Source organism: Etheostoma cragini, chromosome 14 (genome assembly GCF_013103735.1).
Source record: "Etheostoma cragini isolate CJK2018 chromosome 14, CSU_Ecrag_1.0, whole genome shotgun sequence".
Lineage (NCBI taxonomy): Eukaryota > Metazoa > Chordata > Actinopteri > Perciformes > Percidae > Etheostoma > Etheostoma cragini.
This window is the reverse complement of record NC_048420.1, coordinates 4,643,152-4,663,869: the sequence shown is the minus strand read 5'-3', so window position 1 is coordinate 4,663,869 and position 20,718 is coordinate 4,643,152. Positions and strand designations below refer to the sequence as shown.

Here is a 20,718-nt window from a genome sequence, read left to right as displayed (position 1 = left end):
TATATATATATATATATATATATATATATATATATATAACGTACACAAAGCATAAAAAGAGCCAACCTATAATGGGCAGTATCAGTAAAGCCTGCAGTGATGTGATGTGTTCGATGGACTGCTCACCTCCAGGAAGTGGACCACTGAAATGAGTGAACAGGCACTGGGTGTGTTTGGGAACAAATGAACGTCAGGCACAGTGAGTTACAGGAATGAGGTGAGGCCCTGGCTAAGTGATGAGAGTTTCAAAGGGAGATGGTGGGGGTGGCAGAGACTGCTGCTGTGGCTGTTGTGTTGGTGGAGGCTGTTGGAGCAGCGTATCACATTGCTCCTGCTGCTGCTGCTGCTGCTGCTGCTGCTGCTGCTGCTGCTGCTGCTTCTGCTGCTGCAGTTGATGCCGCTGTAACTCGTCTTGCTCTAGTTTCCGGCAGGCAGGACAGGTGTAGGGCACTGTATAGCTGTTAGGGTCCATCCAGTAAACCCCGTCTGAGGGGGACTTGGAACTCGACTTGCCGCAAAGGCAACATTTGCAAAAACTGAGCAGGGATTATGAGTGGGAGACAAAAAAAAGTAAAGAAATGAAGGGACAAATGATGAGGGAACTCAAAGTGAAATGAGAAATGAAATGAACCGAATAAATGAATAAACACAAGCAGTGATGTAATGGAGGTTAGACCAGTGGTGGAAGAAGTACTCAGATCCTTTACTTCACTAAGAATTCTGCATTGAAATTGTTACTTAAAGGCTGACTACCTTTTTTTCAACCCTATTTTCCAATGTGTATGTGTCTAAGTGACTGATGGGAACAACAATCTTTGACATCGGTTCAGTTTTAAGAAAGATTGCAGCAGACGGCAGCGGAGAAACAAGCTACAATGTAAGCTAATAGGGAAATTGTCCGGCTTTTATTTACCTTTCAAAACCTTGCTTTGCCGCTGACAGGCTCAGATTAATATTTTAAGTATCTGACAACATTATGAAAAGGAATTTTAAGGATTTCGACCTTTCTGGTAAAGAGTAAGATCCTTTTTTTTAAACATAAAAAACATCTGGGAAATTGCGTTTGCTAAACCCACCAGACTCAATCTAAATAAACTGTAATTTTAGCCTCTTAAAATATTCTTCATTGAAAGTCGACCAACCAAAATAAAACTATCAATTGGGTTTTGGGTTGTCTTTCCACTTTTGCAACCATCACTACTCTAGTTTTGGCGAAAATAAACACTCAATTTACCTATTTACATGTGAAAATACGTTGGCTCTAAACATGCTAAAAGTATTGCTTTTCTAAAAGGAGTCTGGTAGGTTAAAGGACTATCTCTGAAGGGATCCTTTCCATAATGTTGTCAGACACTAGAATTAGAATATTAATCTGAACCTGTCAGTGGCAAAACAAGCACTTTTCAAAAAATGTATGTTGCTAACACACTTATAAATATATATATATATATATATATATATATATATATATATATATATATATATATATATATATATATATATATATATATATATATATATATATATATATATATATATATATATATATATATATATATATATTTGGGAAATATATATATACATATATACACACACACACATACACATACATATATATTCTGCTGAAGCACCGAAAATTCCCCAATGTGGTGATCAATAAAATCCATCTTGCCAAATCAAATCTAACCCATATTTTTGTTCAAACAGATGTATGTTTTCTTCATTCTGGCCTCCATTACATCCCAGAATGTAGGTGAATGACGTGCATGAATGGTAACTGACGTGATGATAGGAACAGAACACGTGGTAGAGCGACAGACAGTGAGAACATGTGAGTGCTGGAACCTTACCATGCTAAGTATGTCATGGAGACTATGAAGACGAGCAGAACAAATGCTCCTGCTGCTACTCCATACACCCAGGTCTTCAGCTTCCCATCTGCACAAAGAATCACCCACACACACACACACACACACACACACACACGATTAATACACAGTAGATCAGGGGTCTTCAACATTTTTATGCCAATGATCCCTATCTGAAAGATTGAGACTGAGTAGGGACTTTCTACTACATAGAGTGTACAATCGGGCCAAATGTATGAAAATAAATGGATATTATTATATTTATACATCATGTTTTGTTAAAAATACTAATTTTTCTCACAAATAGGCCAATTTATCTTTAGTTTTAATATTTGTAATTGATATGAATGTATATTTACAGACATGTCTTATTTAATAACATAATTTGGCGGTCCCCCTGCACTAACTTTGAGGAATCCTAAGGCCTCCCTATTCTGTATGATGTTAATTTCCTTGTCTGAGCTGAAGGGGGCAGTAGAGTTACACACATTTCTCTGCAGTGAGGAAGGACCCTGATTATCAAAGTACCAACAAAATGAACACATATAAACCAAACAACACCTTTAACATCTGTGTCTATGAATATGCTGTGTTAATGAGAACTGATAAAGATGTCATTACACACTGTCACATGTTAACTGTGTGTGCTGTACATACTGTATGGAGTTTTATTTTCTGGAAGTAGCTGGTTGTTTCAATTTGCCCTATATGACGGGATGAATATTTTATAAGCTGATGCTGTAAATGTACATAACAGTCCGTCTTCCCCTTATTTCCAATTCCTAAACAACAGGCTATTAGGTTTTTTGCCAAAAACGTAAAAAAATATGACAAGTATCATGTTAAAATTGTGAGAGTACTTTTAATCATGCTGTTAAAGCAACACCAATAATTATTTTGTACCTTGAAATAACGTTTTCAAAAATCGTTTCAGTGGTTCACAAACTTATAACAGGGTGAACTGCATTTCTCTTACACAGCTTCCAGAAGACTTACAACTTTCACGTCACATCACGATATCCTTCACTGGTCTCCGTTCAAATCAACGGGTCACATTGTCCATTTCTTTTACTCTCTATGCTTAGAACTCTTGTGCAGGTATACTCCGCCCCCTGACTTCCTCCTCTGCTCCCACTATAATTACTACGGCCACTAGGGGACGCCACCTAACAACAAGCCTAAACATGGGTCATGATAAGCTGGTGGCAAAATCGACATATACAGCAGTTTTTTTGGTGAGGACCATTTAAATATAATTTTTTAAGATTTACATCAGTTCCATCTGTCATTCCTTGTTCTGTTCCCTCCCTTCTTCCTTGTATTTGTTTTTTATTTTCTAAACGTCTTTGCTATGCCTTTTTCTTCCTGCTTTCTTTCTTCCCCTTTTTTCGTTGCTTCTGCTGTTCTGTCTGTACCCGCCTTCATTCCTAGCTGTCTTGTTTCCTTCTTCCCTTTTCCCCTTCACCCCCTCTTCTTATTTCTTTCCTCCCTTTTTACCGTCTTCCTGTATTTGTTTTTCTCTTTTCTTTTTCTTCTGTATTTTCTTCAGCTTCCCCTTTTTAATTTATTGATTTCCCCTTTCTTTCTTATTTTCCCTTTCCCTTTCTTTCTCCTTTCCCCCTTCATTTGTTCTTCCTACTTCATATTTTGGAACATTTCCTGGTCATCAGATTTTTTTTCCTTCCTTTCTTTCTGTTTTTTTTCCTTTCCTTCTCTGTGAATTTCTTCTTTCTTCCCTTCATCTTTCATTCTTACTTTTCTTCTTTTCACCTCTTCATTATTCTCCCTTTCCTTCTGCTACATTTCCTGTATTTTCCTTTCTTTCCTGTATCCCCTCTGCCCTTGCTGCATTCATCATGTTCTTTTTGTCAAAGGACCCCATTCTGTTTCCCTGTCTTTTAATACCCCCCCGCCACCCCCCTTTCACTCCTCTTTTTATAGCTTGGTAAGCAATTATTTTGTGTTCTCAGCAATCACACACATTCCTTGAATATATTGTAATTTGGTACATGCTGATTTTCTTTGTCTCAGTTTGTTCTGCTGTGTTAGCGTGAGAATTCACTGTAACACTTTATTCTTATTTATATTTTGCTTCATTGTATTATTCTGCAGTCATCACGTCATTCAACATGATAATGTATCAGTGTCTCTGCATCTCAACTGGCAGCAGCTGATAGCCACACTACTAAGAGCCTGGGTCTGTCGGAAGTTTCTCCTTTCTACTGTTGCCTCAAATATACGCCTGTGGGAAATTACTGAGTGCAGTCTAGACCCTCTCTATCTATAAAATGTTGAGTCCTGTTGAGACTTGACACTATAAATTAAATGGAATTGAATAACAATGACGCTCAGGCACTCAGACGTCACAGGATTTGTCGAGGTGTGTTACCTGGGCCAAAGGGTTGCAGGAACCAGGTGCGTCCCGCCCTGCCGGGGCCACCGGCTGCAGGCAGGGTGGGGTTGAAAGCTCGGATGGTCTTGACATCGGCCTTGCTGTCCCCTGCAGTGGGGATCTCCAGCACCGGGATGACTGTGCACTGGTCCAGCAGGCCGTCGGATTTCATCACTTCAGTGTATCCCTCCTCACAGCCACAAACCCCCGCCTGGCACAGGAAGGAGGAAGGTTGAATACAAGGACATGAACTAATAAGCCCTATACGGCGTACACCATCAGCCGTCACCAAAGACTTAGCAGTTCTGCTGTGTTGGTGGAATAATCGCAGCCTGCTGTAACAGCACAGCGTTCACACAGACAAACATGAGCCCTCTTTCCCTATAGATGACAATAAATCCCGATATTTTTAATACTCTAGTGTTTTTAAAAAAAACATAGTTTTCCTTGTACCAGGGGCTAAGGCCCTGGCTTCTGAGGCTCCAGGCCCAAAAGTTTTCTCAAAAGCCCTGAATCTTTTAGATTGAATCTCAAAACTGTCCGCACCAAAATGATTTATAATCTTTATTGTCATGTAATCCTGAAAATTCAAATAAAAAATCATTAAAATCATGAACTTAGGTGTCATTATGAAACAAATAAAATAAAGTGTTGGTCTTACAGTTGAGCTGTTAGTTATATGTAGTGCAAACGCGTAAAATACGGATGTTTGGACAGTGTCTGTCCATGTCTGGTGCGACGAAAAAAGTACCCTTGGAGGTGTGTGTAGGCTTACAACCTTCAGACAGGTTGATCACGTAACATCTACGACTTCAAGCTCAGGCTGTGCAGTAACACTCAGCCATCAGCAGAAATGAGCTTCTAATAGACACTGAAAACAACGCTATCACATTGTCCACTTCTTATGCGGTCTATGGTTTGTCCCAATTACATACCGTTTTTATCTATTTATAATTTTGTCCTACATTTTTTGTCTTCATTTTTGTTTTCTTCTCCATGTAACCTTCGGGACTCCGTACAGAGTGAACTGTGAAGGGCAGGAAGTATGAAAATTACTGTTACCTGAGCTGCGGATGTCTGTGATAGTAAGTCCTGCTACCTAGAGTGAATCCAGGGCTCAGGCCGGTTTGTTTTACAAAGCTTTAAGCTGGAGCTGGCTTCAGTTTTGGGTATTTTTTTAATGTAATCTGTTCTGCTGGTCCAAAGCAAGCATATTACTTGGTCTTTGGCAAAGGAATAACAAAATATAGCCTTTAATCCAAAAGGTGTGGATCCAGGCCAGGTCCAGGTCTCTGTTTCAGGGCCGTGCACAACTGTAGTCTGTGTGGGGCTCATGTTCTTCAGATCCCTTTACAAATGGGTCTCTTTGTGTGTGTATATATATAAATATATATATATATATATATACACATATATATATACATACATACATACAGACATACACACATACATGTGTATGTTGCATTTACTGTAAATATGGGTATGAGTATGTATTATTTGACAACTCAAGGGTTTAATCTTGAAAATTACCCCAAAGGTGTTCAGAATTACACTTAGAAAACACAATTATCCTCTAGTATGAATTAGTATTTAGAAAAAGGCGCCCCCAGCAGTACATAGGCTGTGGTTGTATTAATGTGTAAATGAAATATATACAGCATCTTTAGCAAACCATAGAGCACCTTGATAAATCTATGATTTAACTGTATAATCTCATTACAAAATCAGTTCGCAACCGTAATGCAGTCTGTTGTCTGTTCTGGCAGACAGGGTGTGTGTGTGTGTGTGTGTGTGTGTGTGTGTGTGTGTGTCTGTTTCTGTGCAGGGAAGCCACCCCTCCTCCACATCTCTCTTTCTCTCCATGGCTCTATTCATCACCCTGCAGGGGGTCCCGGCTCCCCGACAATCTCTGGAGGATAATCGGCCCCAGATACCCCCGCCGTGCAAACACTACGCCCACCACGACAGAACAGGAAATGGAGATTGATCATTGACATCCCTTAATGGCAAACAAAGGAAGAGAAGTGCGGTTCAGCACCGTGTTATCATTTTTATATATATCTGGGTCCATTCTCTGGAGGATGCTGCTGGAATGTTCATACACACACACAGTTAAATGTACCCACACTCCTCTCATCCTCCAGACATCTATCTTTTCCCTAGCAACCGCATCTCTGACTCATACAACCACATGGTATAACAAACACAATTCATCTTCTGTTCTGTGGTGTATAGGGCCGTATGGCGGATTTTTGATATCTCAGTTAGTATTTTAAGGAACATTTTGAAAAAAAATGTTTACCATAATACACCAAACTCTAAGTGATTTGACTCAAAGTGAAGTGGTTTATTATTGTTTTAACTTTTATTATTGCACTGCTAGAAAGGTGGCAGACGCCAGAGAAACAGGTTTAAAGAAGAATGGCCAAACTGAATATTAGTCTATGGTATGGGCTTTAAACCCAGTGTCATGAGCATTTGGTAAAGGAAAATATCCTCTTATATGAATAAATATTCCTTTTGCATTAAATTTTGCTTCATACTGAGTGCTTAAATTATAAGACAATGCAGAGGGACATATTTAATTGAACTGCTCTTGGTCTTCAATTAATTTGTTGTGCACTCAAAATCAAGTGGACTATATCACAATAAATAAAAAGATTGCCACTAACGGTATCCAGATTGAAATTTAGACAAATAAATGATTTATAAAAAGAGGGGTACTGCGGACGAGATAGCTAAAAATGTAAACAAGTGGTGAATCTCAGAAGGGGAAATGGCCAAGGCCTGTCTTGGAGGGTGAAGCAGTGGTGCAGCTCTCATTTTCTTTTCTTTGTATATGTATCATGGCTTTGCTGGAGATGCAATTGTTCTGCACATGTGATACTATCATATGAGGGGTTGTTAAACAAAATTGGAAATATATTATCTGTGAGTGCAAAAAATCAAAGTAAGTGTTGTTTTTAAAGTAGCATATCACCAAAAACTCAAAACGTTTGTGGCTTTTCCCCCTGATGTTTTATTTCATTTTTTTCTGCACCTCTTGACGTTTTTAGTTTTTTGTACACGCACACTAATACACTGATGGCACCGCCATGGGGGGCAATCAGGGTTCAGTATCTTGCCTAAGGATATTTAGACTGCAGGGGCCAGGGATTGAACCACCATTCTGCCCAATTTACCAAGAGGCGTTAAGTAACGCCCTAATGTGAAAAGATGTCATAAAGACACAGAGATACACCAAGAGACACCAAAAAATGCCAAGAGACAACATGATACGCCAGTAGACCCACAGGAGCACCGAAAGACACCAAGAGACTGCAAGAGAAGCCAAAAGACAATAACAGACACCAGAAGAAGCCAAAGGGCATTTGCCATTAAATACATAACCATCCATGGCAGCAAAGTAGCAGCACAGTGGAAGCTGAAGACTGGATGTGAAGAAAGATGTGTGCATTATTTGTCATTACTCACTGTCCAAAACTCACCTCTGTGCACAGGGAGCGTGGCTTAATGCAGGGCGGGTCACAGGATCGGTCAGCCAGTGGCTTGGCTGTCATCGGGCATCCACCTGCGGAGCAAAGGCCAAAACTCAAGTGTCAGGGCTAAAAGATGTAAAAAAACTAAATAAAAAAAAACTAACTGTGTCAGACCTTTACTTGTAGTCCATAAGTAACAAAATTACATTCTAGCAACTAAAAAAGTCCATGAACAGGAACAATTGTGATTCCCTGAGTGCTTTTCACTTCAATGTGTCTGTTGTGTTACAATGAATTTACCTTAAAGATATAACATGTAATAATTCTGCATTAAAATGTCAGACAGCTACGACTACATTTGCGTTACATATTTTGCTTGAGTGCTTACATTATTCCATTTTAATCAATGACGCAGAGCGTGTGATTTGGTCTCTTGTCATTTGGTCTCCAGTGAAAAAGACTTTGTATAACCTTTAACCCTTCTAGTGGCTACAGCTTCAGGCAAAACATTGGAAACACCAGATGATACGTTAGCAAGTAATTGTAAATCATGCAATGTATCCAGTAAAAGATTATTTTGACACACAGCATAATGTTTCATTGATGATATGCCACTTTGCAGCACACTAGCCACAGTGGAGAACTAATTTATTGATATATTAAAATATCGATACAGTTTATTACAAAGTGCTGCAATGACAAGTGGCTTGGTAAAGTTATAAGCTTACAACAACGTTAAACATGCCAATAAAGTAATATTTAGTAGCTCAGAGTAATATTCTAAGTGTCTGACAACATAATGGAAAGGATCCCTTCCCTTCCCTGTGTGTTTATTTCAGCCAAAACTAGAGTAGTGATGGTTTCAAACTGGAAAGACAACCCAAAACACAATTCATAGTTTTATTTTGTTTCTGTTTACTGTGTATGAACTGTATTTTAGGAGGCTAAAATAACGTGGTTTATTTACATAGAGTCTGGTGAGTTAAAGGATCTTACTCTTTAACAGAAAGGTCGACCTTATTAGAATTCCTTTCCATAACGTTGTCAGACACTTAGAACATTAATCTGAGCCTGTCAGCGGCCAAACAAGGGAACTTTAGGGAAAGGTAAAGACAAGCTGGACATTTGCCCTAGTAACTTACATTGTAGCTTGTTTCGCCTCAGTGATTTTGCTTAATAATGGAACAATTTCAAAGATTGTTTTTCCTATCAGTCACTTAGACACAAGAACATAGGAAAATAGGGTCCAGGTTGAAAAAATGGTAGTTATCCTTTAAGTACAACTAACCCCTCTCCCCGGTACTGATAAAATTCGAGCGGAGACACTGACGTGAAGAAAAAAGATGGTTAAGATAAAAACTAAAAATTATTAAATAGCTGAAGTTGAGTGTGGCCACTATAATTACACAATCATTACAAATAACATAATGTTTTTGAGTTTTTCATTATTAGTACATACTTTGGTATGAATTAATTAATAATCCATGCCACAAGCTTGCTCTTTACACATCTACACTTCACTGCTTGCTCTTTACACATCTACACTTCACTGCACAGTGCACCTTAAATTACTTTTTTAAGCAATAAACATTTAAAGGGGATTCCCTACAGGTTGAAAAAAAACGGAGTTGCCCTTTAAAGGAACTATTGCACTCACAACTGTGTGTAATACATGTATGAAAGGGTTGAATGGTCATCACTGAAATCTAGATGGGACCGGCATACCTGTGTTATGAATTACAAACTTGGTATTTAAAAATGCTGAGATATTTAACATTCTGAGTTTAAACTGAACCACCATGACACCAGATCAAGGGATTGGTGAGCTTTGAATGTTTACCAATGGTTCTATCATTGCTATGGAATAAACAAAAGAGTGAAAAATTTAAATTTCCCTCCAGGAATAAATAAAATATGTCTTCTATATAAAGTATGCAAAGTGTCATTGGAAGAAGTCAAAATCTTTGACGACACTTTTTACAGTCGAGGGGATCTGCATGTTTTAAATTTCTTTTAATTCCTATGTATGAATTCATTCTTTTGTCAGTGGCAGGCCTATCATTTGGTAACCAGGTTCTACCAGGGGGGTTGTGGTGTGAGTAGTGCCTGCACCCACTGCGGATAGAATAAGCTGGATAACATAGACGGACAGTAAAACTGACATTGATCCAACCAGCAGACATTAAGAGCAAACACATGCCTGCAAAAACATTGTAATCTATCAGAGTTTCTTGAATATTTATTAGGCGGCATACTCGCGGAGAGAGCTCAGTATGCATATTCATGAGGGAAACCCCACTGCTTGCGAGGAAACATTCACAAGAAGGTAAAAGATGCAAGATGCATTCAGGGCAGCCACACATAGGCACGCCATCTGGGGTAATGTCTGTGCTGACATTTCTCGTTCACTCATACTCAGGGCACAGTGCTGTATGCTCACCGAACCCACAAATGTGACATGGCTCCAGGCCTGTATGAAGCAGCAGCTGTAAATAAAAGCAAATGCCCTGACAAGACGAACTCAAATCAAATGGCATATCAGAAAAATATGCTTAGTGGAACTGGGAACAACGCCATCAGCGCTGAGCTTAACCCTGACGTGTGATGGACAATGGGATTAAAGTTCATCTGTGGGTTAATAGCTCATCTGCTTAAAGTTTCCAGCAATTTACTTTCATGAAATGCTTAGAAAGCGGAATCGGATCCTGACACTATGGAGGAGACAGTTTTAAGTAACTCGGTCAACATTATCACATTGCGCGGGACCTTGTGAGTCAAAGATGCACTGACTATTTAAGTATTTAAGGTCAAGGGTGTGGTTTTACATGGGTGGATTTAAAGTTGTCTAAATTGTCTAGACATGTAGACATCTCATTTCATTGAGAGATATTTAACATAAATAAGAGCTGATCAAAAAGAACTGGATCAAAAAACATGACATAGAATTTATATTAGTTAAAAATAGTATTTCACTAAATAAAATAACTTTTTTATGGCGACAACATAAATGATTGTAAAACTGGTTAAACTTTAATGGGTATGGGTTGCGGGACTTTCCACCCAAATATTCAAATAGATTCAAATTAAAAACATACAGTGTTCAGTGTACAGTGTTTTGAACTATGCCTTTACTCCAGCGTTTTCCAACTGGACAACACATTCACTCCATAGTATATGAAAGGGCTTAAACGTTAAAAGATTTCTATTTGAATAACAATATTCATTGTTTCCTCTATGTTGATTCTGTAGTGATGGCCCGCTGTGGCAAAATTTCTGCCGCCACTGTACCAGAAATAGGGCAGACGCATAATGCTTTTTAAATGATGCTGCCAACATAACGCACCCCTCGTTGGCTGCTGCTCACATTCAATTTAACAACAAGTAGAACTATTCAGAGGTTACTGGGCCCGTCCAGTTTAACTCCACATACTGTTGCGTTGATGGAATTTATTGTCAAAACTTCAGCTTTCTACCGAGTCAACTATTAAACCAACAGCTCCACCACACTCCACCACAGCTCCACCACACAACGTCACGGTGGTGGGTCCGTTCTGATTGTACAACATTAAACTTGTCAGTTCTGTCAGCTCATTGTCTTGATAACTAACATCTGGAAACATTACAAAAGTAAGTGAGTCAGTGTACTGGTAATATTGTATAAATTGGTAATAGTCTATAGATGTAGTCATTTGGGTTTTAGTTTCCCATATGAAGAATCATTTTGTCCACCTGTTTGAGATGTTAAGTGCCCTATAGTTCATCAAAAAATACAGTTCAATCCCAACTGAAAATATGCCTCATTGTGTGTGAACAGAGGTGAATAAATAAACCTGCCCTCACTGCTAAAAAAAAATCCTCAAGGAAACACTGACTTTGCATCCTTTGGGGAGACAATCTACCTCACTCTAATTGTTTCAGCTATATGCAAATTTGGCATTTTGTCAGGGAAAACATCCAACACTTGGAGTCCAATTGTGAGGGACACGCTCTTATGGAATTGTTTTCTGATTCGTCAGAAAGTAAGAAGCAGCTGTATTAGGAAAGGCTAGGGAAAAGGAAATAAATTGTGTAGTTCCCATGGTTAAAATCTTTTGCAAAATGAACATAACAAAAACTAGCTGGGGGAAAAATCGATAACTAAAATAAAAATAAAAACGAGGCATTATAAAAAGACAATAATTAAAACTGTAATATCTATTTGCATAAGTAACTTTGATAAAATTAAGTGATAGAGTAAATCTTAGTTTTCATCTCTGTCACCGTCTTTCATAGAGCAAATAACGTTATATCTTTCAGAGTTGACATTTCCAACCACAGACCTATTTTATACAGTCTATGATGTAGATATTTATAGTTTCAGACTGGGAACCCAGAAGTTCCAACTTTCCATGTCAAATTGAACATGAACACAATAAACGGCCATGCCATGGTCCTAAATCCGGTTCACACTTGGCTATCAATAGTTTCACCCAGAGCGCTATATATTATGCTTACCTGTGACATTTAGCCCATCTGAGCGCTGACACCAGACTTGGCGAGATGAAGCCCTCCATGGTCCAGTCCTCCACTGGTATTCCAAACACTGACCCTCTGCAGGAAAAGCATGGCCATGACTTTGTTAAAAGCTTTAATAACACTAATACTGTAGATTAGGGGCCATTCTTGGATCAAAGCTTCTTTTTTAAGACATTCTACTAAACTAACATGCATTTTAACATCGTTGTGGACTATCGTGATGGGGGAAACACCTATCTTGTGTAACTAGAAAGACGCTACAGGGCCATTGCTACAAAGGTGAGGTGATCTTGGATAATTATCTTTGGAAAAGCAGACATTTCCAAAATGCAGTATCAATAACATTTAACAATTTCAGATTTATGCGATTTAGACTAAAGGCTGACAATAAAAATGTCTGAAAATGTTTTTTCTGAATGATCTTATCATCCAGATGAGGTTTTGATATTCCTAGAGCATAACTCCTTAGCTCATAAAAGACTAAAACACAGACTTTTTTGGCAATTATTTTTTAGGGGTGCCGGGATCACGTTTTAAAGAGAGCTACAATGGCCCCAGCTGTAGATGCAACATGCACTCCTATAGTATGCCTCTGTGAATCACTTTAGTGTCATTTTGATTTCCAGCAGGACTTTGCCAGACTAACCTGTACAGGGCCGAGCTTCCAGCTCCTGTTCTGGACACTGCAGCAGGTTCTCTGGATCCTGGGCCAACACGGCTCGGGACCGGACCTGGACTGAGCCAAAACCCAGGTCATCCCCACTCACGCAGCTTAGCTGGCATGGACTCCAAACTGTCCAGTCTGTCAGGTAGCACTCTCCTACAGAACAAAGAGAGAGTTCATCAACTAATGCTAACAGTAATCTAAAGATGATTCGTTTGGTCAAATCACCCAAAAGTTTTGACAGTTGTGTTGTGACAAGCTGCAAGCATTAACAAATTACATAGGGGTAGCCTATAAAGGCCAGATAAAAAGACACTGAGAGGGAGTAGAATAAACTCTGATAAATACTCTGATTTCACTAAACAATTCAACTTACTTCTTAAAGATAATTTTGTTAAAAGCATTAAAAAAAGACCGCTAAATGAACCGTTAGTCTTTTTTTGGTCAGACGTCTAAATTCATTATGACCCCAAAACTTCCTGCAGTTGTTTCTTATTAAAAAGCAGAGAAGGAGGAAGTCCGTCTTTTGAGATGCTAGACTTTTAAGGTGATTGAAGAGAAGTTGTGAAGAGAACAGTATTGCGGTTCAAAAGAGAAAGTGAGATGAGCTGAGAGGTGAAAATTACATGATCAGTGCTGTGGAACTGTACATAAGCTGTATGTGTTGAGACAACAGCTGAAGACGTTGAGATTGCATTTACAACAACAGAAAACCGTAGCAGAGCAGGAAATTGGCAGGCTTACTGTAATATAGAATATGCTTATAAAATATGGGAATTAAGAGAAAAAAAACGGTTTTAACCCTCTGAGACCGAGAGACTCGCCCACGAGTCTAAAGAGCACCTCTGATTCATAGTTTAATCATTTAAGTAAAGGTCTGATTTTCCCTGCACTATTTAAAGCATCCAATTCTGCCAATTTTCAGTATTCAGCCTCTAATCAGCACTTCAGCCAATCAGAGTCAAGTACTAGGAGGACTAGTAGATTGATTGGCAACATTGTTGTTGCGTAAATACCCAGATCGACAGGATAAATCTGTGCGAAGAAGAGCTTGTCCCACCCTCATTACATTGTGGTGCCCTTGGGCATGGCCCTTAACCCCCCCCCACACACACACACACACACACATACATTTCTAATAGAGTGAATGGTTTTCTTTCTGAAGTGGTCAAAAGCACAAAACCTGAAGATCCTTTTTGACCTTGTAGTCTCCACTAAGCCACTTAACTTGATTACGGGCTGATTACACCCACACACAATCCAAGCTGCAGCAGTCTGTATAAGTATACACATGTGCACACACAGTGCAGCTGCAAAACCAGCTGTAACACCCTTTGGCAGCTTGATAGCAACTGAAAGCTTTTTATTTTGGCATAATAAAAGTTGGCTGCCACATACATCTGTTGTCAGCTCGGTAAAAGCTTGCAGCATTGTCCTCCCACCTGTTAACATCAGCGCTAAATTATGTGCCACACTCTGGAGCGCTTGAAGCTCCGACAATCAAACACACTCAACAGTGAGTGCTTTAATTGCCAGGTCTTTGTTATAATTGTGAACGCCCGGAATAAGCACAGGTGGTACTAGAGATCAACACACTGAATAGTGAATACTGTTATATTTATATGTCGTCTAACCAGTTGGATGTTGAATGTCTATCCAGAAAAAATCTGCTGGTTTTTCCTGGCACACACAGTTGAACAGGCAATGATGCATGAGCTCCTCTCTCCTCCTTCTCTCCATCTGTATGTAACCTCATCCCATTAGTGCATGTTACTAACTCGACTTCTTCCCTTTCCTGGAGTCTTGTGCTATCTCGCCCCTCTCCTCTGTCCTACTATCGCTTCCTGCAGGTGTTTCTGGATCTGGAGCTGTGGAGTCTGGATCTGTGGTTGGAGTCACTTGCTGCCACCATGTTGCTGCTCGACACCCTCTGCTACAATTCTCTCTCTCACTGTCTCTCTCTCTCTCCCAACCGGTTGAGGCAGATGACCGCCCACCCTGAGCCATGGTTCTGCTCCAGGTTTCTGCCTCTTAAAAGAAGTTGTTCCTTGCCTAAGTGGCCTAGTGCTTGCTCTTGGTGGGAACTGTTGGGTTTCTTTAAATAACATCACAGAGTACGGTCTAGACCTGATCTTTATGGAAAGCGCTGTGAGATAACTGTTGTTGTGAGTTGACGCTACATATGTAAAATGAAATATAATAAAATTGAACTAGTCATCACCAATTAGTTTGCCTTTGCTGCCTTTCTCTTTTTGTAAAAATTGTTGAGGTCATCTTTGTTGAACAGACTTCACTGGAATTGTCAATGGACAAAATCTATAAGGGTTTCGCATTGACATTCAATGTGAGCACACACGCTAAGACTAGTTGATCGATGCAAACAGTGTATGTATTAAAATTGACATTTGTACATTTTAACAGTGGCTGATTGAAACATGTACAATGTACATAATTAATAAAAATGTACAGTGTCTATGCAGCGGGCAGCAACGAGTGGATCAAATGCAGAAAATCCTCCTGACATTACAGCAAAAAGTCTAAGAACAATGGTGCCAATCTTCAAACCACAACACACAACTAGCTGAAAGGGAATGTGGAATATTTTCTGCCGCATTCAATTTCTGCAGTATAACCCCAGATAAGCACTATGAAGATTGTCAGACATGGATGTATTAAAACTGGTATGAAGGAAGGATGAAAAGGATCAAATAATTCTACATTGCTGGCATTGTGAAATATGAAAAACAGCATACATTTCTTTAAAGTACATTCACAATTTAACTTTAGATATTATTATTTACAGTTCTTTTCGGAGAACATTGAACCATAGATTTCACAGTGCTTGAAATAGGGCTGAACGACGAATGAATGTGATTAGCTTAACGTGAAGGTCACAATTAATCAAATGTGCAAAAATTTAGTTTGGTGTAACATTTGGTTTACAATTATGTATTCCTCTTTTAATTATTATATTTACAGTTTTATAACATGAATGCTGGAATAATGTTAGATATAACTTGATACACTGGTGATATATCATATTACTATATTACTATATATTATTATACATATCTCTCTTCCTTGCATAAAGATTTAGAGCAGGTTTTAAGGTTATTGAACTTCGGCTTAACTTAAAAAATAATAATCGCAAATGAATCTGGCCTGCAGTGTTCTGCTACATCCCGCTATGCCATGCTACACCATGAACTACTGCAAATACCAGTTCTAGTCATAGGTCCAATATCTTTATTGTGACTATAGTTGCCACTGTGCATCACAGCCCAACCAGCACCATCAGGCACCGCCTCCCTAAAAGGGAGTTTTTCCTCAACACTGTTGCACTTAAAGCTTTCACTTGGTGGTGGAATTACTGGGATTGTTGGGTCCTTGTAAATTATAGATAGTGGTCTAAACCTACTATATCTGTAATGTGTCTTGAGATAACTCTTGTTATGATTTGATACAATAAATAAAATTGAATTGAAATGTATTTGCAATATCTGGCAGAAAAATTGCAATTTGATTTTTTCCTTAAATCGTTCAGCTCTAACTTGAAGCCAGTCATTTCTGTGTTTAGAGGCTACTACATATGGTTTTCAAGCCCCATGACATCACACCAGGGACATGTGGCCAGTAAAGATGGACTCAAACCCAAAAGCAAGACCCGTTTGCTTTAGCAGAGCAGCGACCAGCTTCAGATGAAACTAGATCCTCAGGGTTTTTAGGGGTTTAGGTTTACATGGAGAATTTTAGTTAAAGTCCTTTCATCAAGGTAGCTGAAGTCACCTGACACGCCAGGTGGTTCGTCACACAGAACTATCTGAGAAGATGGCCGGGTTACCTCAGTTGGTAGAGCAGGCGCATACATATAGTGGTTTACTCATTGTGTTTGAATCCGACCTGCAGCCCTTTGCTGCATGCCATTCACCCTCTCTCTCCCCCTTTAATGTCTTTATCTGTCCTATGTAAATTAAAGGGCACAAAAAGCCCAAAAAAATAATAATAATTTAAAAATAGAACTATCTGAGAAGCCATCATTGGAAACTGTTGGATAAAAGGGGCACGCACTTTTAAAACAATACTTGGCAGGTGATTGGTTTAACTATGGAGGACAGAAAACATAATCGATCAGCTTGTTTGGAGGCTTCTTAGAATGGTGGACCCAAAAGCAGAGACGGTAGGAAGTGGAGTAGTTTGATGATTTAATACCTACACTAATACAAAACAAAAGCAGTCCTGGAAAAGTAGGCAAAAACTGAAAGAACAGCAACAGGAACACTGAGACAACGGAAATCACACACGCAATCCAAAACAGAAAAACAGTACAATGGTCTGACATAAGGCAAGGGCAACACAAAGACTAATGCTGCATTCCTGACACAGTTTTAAGCTGGTAAATTATGCCTTCAAATTACGACTAAGGACTTGGTAGCGTTCAAGGCAAAATCAACAAAAACCCGCTAGCTAGCTAGCAGTTACCCACCGTTGACGTTAGCATTAGTTGATATTAGTGTTCTCTAGTTGGCAACATATTTTGGGCTTCATTTAATAAACAGAACCTGTATTAGTACACAATCATGTGTGTATTGTTTTGATTACAATGTGCCGAATTGCTTTACTTTGCCTATTCATGGCTATTTATTTCCGTTTCTCACTGTTAATCACCGGCGTCTGTACAGCATAACCAGAGGTCAACATTGTTGTTTATGTGTTTGTGACGTCAAAACTGTAACTGGGACAACAATCTGGTACGAGTTTATGGGTAGTAAGTTACGGGTTTGACTGCCGTTCCAGGGCACTTTCACAAGGAGAAGGTTGTTGTTAGGGTTAAGGGTTGCCTGGAACGCAGCATAAATACACAGGATAACGAGGTAACAACAGGCAGTATTAAATAAAACAAGAAACAGAACAATTCAAAACTATTACACAGCGCCCAGTAAAGGCAATCAGTCTGTGTTACTTAATTGCCTTATTTATTTCTCCTTGTAGAAGCCTGTATTGTCTTCTTACCTGGACAGGGTACCGTACAGGGTTCCTGCAGAATGATATGTGTGTCTCCGTCCACTGAGGGCTCCAGATCTCCACACAGCTCGTCATCCACTAGGATGCTCTCCTGCTGACCTGAGCCATTCGACACAAAGCATGACACGTTCCTGAAGCGCAGCCCTTCTCCACACCTCGCCCCCTAATGGAACAGAGAAGAAACAAACGTACTGTATCCAATCCAACTTTATTTGTTAAGCCCTTTAAAAGAAACAAAGTTGACCAAAGTGCTGTACAGAAAAATCCAAAATAAACATAACATTATAACATGAGTAAAAATAATACCTGCGCATTTAAAGCAATTAAACAAAAAAATTAAATTAATAATAATAATAATAATAATAATAATAATAATAATTTTAAAATGGATCCTAAATTGGATAGTCAGCCCATGGAGTGATGCTAAAACTGGGGAATTAAAAGACGTGCAGCAGCATTCTGTGCCATCTGGAGACAGGCAATGGTGGACCCACTTGCCCCCATATGGCAGTAATCCAGCCTAGTGGTAAAAAGGCGTGGACTACCGTCTCAAAGTACTGTCTTAACAGTATTGGATTTATTTTGGCCAGCTTCCTCAAGTGGAAGAAACTTAATTTGACAACAGCCTTGAGCTGACTGTCAAACTTAAGCTCCATGTCCTTAATTTCTTCAGATGTTTTTAAAAGGTCCCATGGCATGACAATTTCACCTTATGAGGTTTTTTAACATTAATATGAGTTTCAGCCTGCCTATGGTCCCCCAGTGGCTAGAAATGGTGATAGGTGTAAACCGAGCCCTGGGTATCCTGCTCTGCCTTTGAGAAAATGAAAGCTCAGATGGGCCGATATGGAATCTTGGGCTGTTAGGAGGTCATAAGGGGCAAGATTACCTCCCCTTTCTCTGCTTTGCACGCTCAGAGAATTAGCCCAACCATGAGAGAGAGACATCATGGCTTTCAAACGAGCAAAGTAGTAGTTGATCAAGGCCACACCCACAGCCTTCACCTTGCCCCCCCCCCCCTCCTCAAAAGCTACAGATTCAGAAATGGCACATACTAAGGAAAGCTCATTGTGGGACTGATGCTAGTGGCTGTAATTCTGCACCAAGGCTGAATTTTGGGAAAGAGACTTCAGATATGGTAATAGAGGACCACTAAGGTCTATATGAAATAGACTTTAGATACAGTATTAGGGGACTACTAAGGTCTATATAAAATGTCATGGGCCCGCTGCTGTCTATGTCTGTCTTCCTTTTTTCCCTGTGTGTCTGTCTGTATTACTGTCGTCCACTAGAGGACTCCATTGAGGAACCTGGTCCAGAGGCGTGTCCAGACTCTGCCATCCGCTTTCCACACAGCTGCAACTCATTCTCATCAATCCAGCTCCACAGCTGCTAACCATCCTCATCAATCCAGCTCCAGCTGCTAACCATCCTCGTCAGTCCAGCACCACAGTATATATACCCGGGCCGACCACTTCTTCGGCGCCAGTTTGTACTACACCCTACGTGGTAACTAGGCCAGTCATTAGTACACGTTAATCTCTAAACCTTGCTTCTGACTAACTTTGTTTGTTCCTATCTCAGTGTCCGTCGTCAGTATTTGCCGTTTCCTCAGACCCGCTCCGTGTGACCATCATTCACCACCACCACCTGCTTCTCGTCTGTGTGTTTTTATGTTGGATTAAAACCTCTTCTTTACCTTTTGTCTGTGTGCTTGTGTTGTTTCTGTGTTCGGGTCCAACCTACCCTTAACATAAAAGACACTTCAGATATAGTATTAGGGGACAACTAAGGTCTACATAAAAGAGACTTCAGACACAGTTTTAGGAGAACCACTAAGGTCCATATAAAGCACCATGTCATGGGAACTTTAAGCCTTTTCTTAGCTAAAATGAGTACATTTTGGGTAATTTCCTACGAGCGATTCGCAGACACTCTTCCTGCATTTACACAAAATCGGGCAATGTGGTACCTTCTGGGTACCTGCAGGGTTGTGAATTGGTGGGAGTTCAGAATACAACCGCCATGAAACAATGAGAAAATTACATTTTATTTATCTGTTCGGTGCTTACTCTCTTTCACTTTCTAGCTCGCTTGACCACCACTTCTCTCTCTCTCTCTCTCTCTCTCTCTCTCTCTCTCTCTTTACAAACACCAAACAGCAATGTCTTTCCTGTCCATCGTAAGTCTGACAGTGTTGTACGAGTGCAATGCTAAATCTTTAGAGCACACTTTGAAGGGTGGCATCATTGTCAATGTATTGTGAGGTGCAGCTTCTAGGATTAATGTTAAAATAAATGATGGAGCTTTTTCTTTCATTTATTTTAGTGGTTGTATCATTAACCATTATGGCATAGCAGTTACCAGTCTCTTACAGCCCATGTTCAGTAAGAAATGCCAGTATGTAAGATGATATTATGGGAATGTTTAAGTATACCTTGTTTCACTGTCACATTATGCACCTGTAACTGTGCATTATTCATTGCTACAGTATGCACTGAAATTGTAAAAAGGTATCTGGGTGTATTGATATGGGTTTTTAAAGGTTAATAGAAATATTAATATGTTTTGGATTTGACCTTAAAACCACAATATTGAATATGTCTAACTTATGTGAACAGAATGATGTAAAGGTCTCAATAGTCACATTGAAACACCCTTTAAATGTCATTCCCTCATGCCGAATTTCGAAAACAATTCTAACCTGTTGAAATTCACTGGAAAATATATGATTTTCTCGCCTAAATTTTTACCCCCTAAAACATGCTGCAGTTTCCA

General features: G+C 39.4%; 1 protein-coding gene across 2 annotated transcripts in view; it reads right to left on the bottom strand.

Moving 5' to 3' along the window:
- The window catches only part of thsd7aa (thrombospondin, type I, domain containing 7Aa), a 181,804-nt gene that overhangs the window by 2,449 nt on the left and 158,637 nt on the right, over nt 1-20,718 (bottom strand). The window contains exons 22-28 of one of the 2 annotated variants that reach the window (XM_034891399.1): nt 17,929-18,103; nt 12,901-13,074; nt 12,234-12,329; nt 7,749-7,831; nt 4,258-4,471; nt 1,851-1,938; nt 127-536 (exon numbers count right to left, since the gene is read on the bottom strand). In XM_034891399.1, coding sequence (XP_034747290.1) covers nt 230-536; nt 1,851-1,938; nt 4,258-4,471; nt 7,749-7,831; nt 12,234-12,329; nt 12,901-13,074; nt 17,929-18,103 — 1,137 coding nt within the window. In that variant the 3' untranslated portion in view covers nt 127-229. Of the gene's footprint in view, nt 1-126; nt 537-1,850; nt 1,939-4,257; nt 4,472-7,748; nt 7,832-12,233; nt 12,330-12,900; nt 13,075-17,928; nt 18,104-20,718 lie in introns of those variants that run through there. The other variant, XM_034891400.1, reaches the window with a different exon arrangement.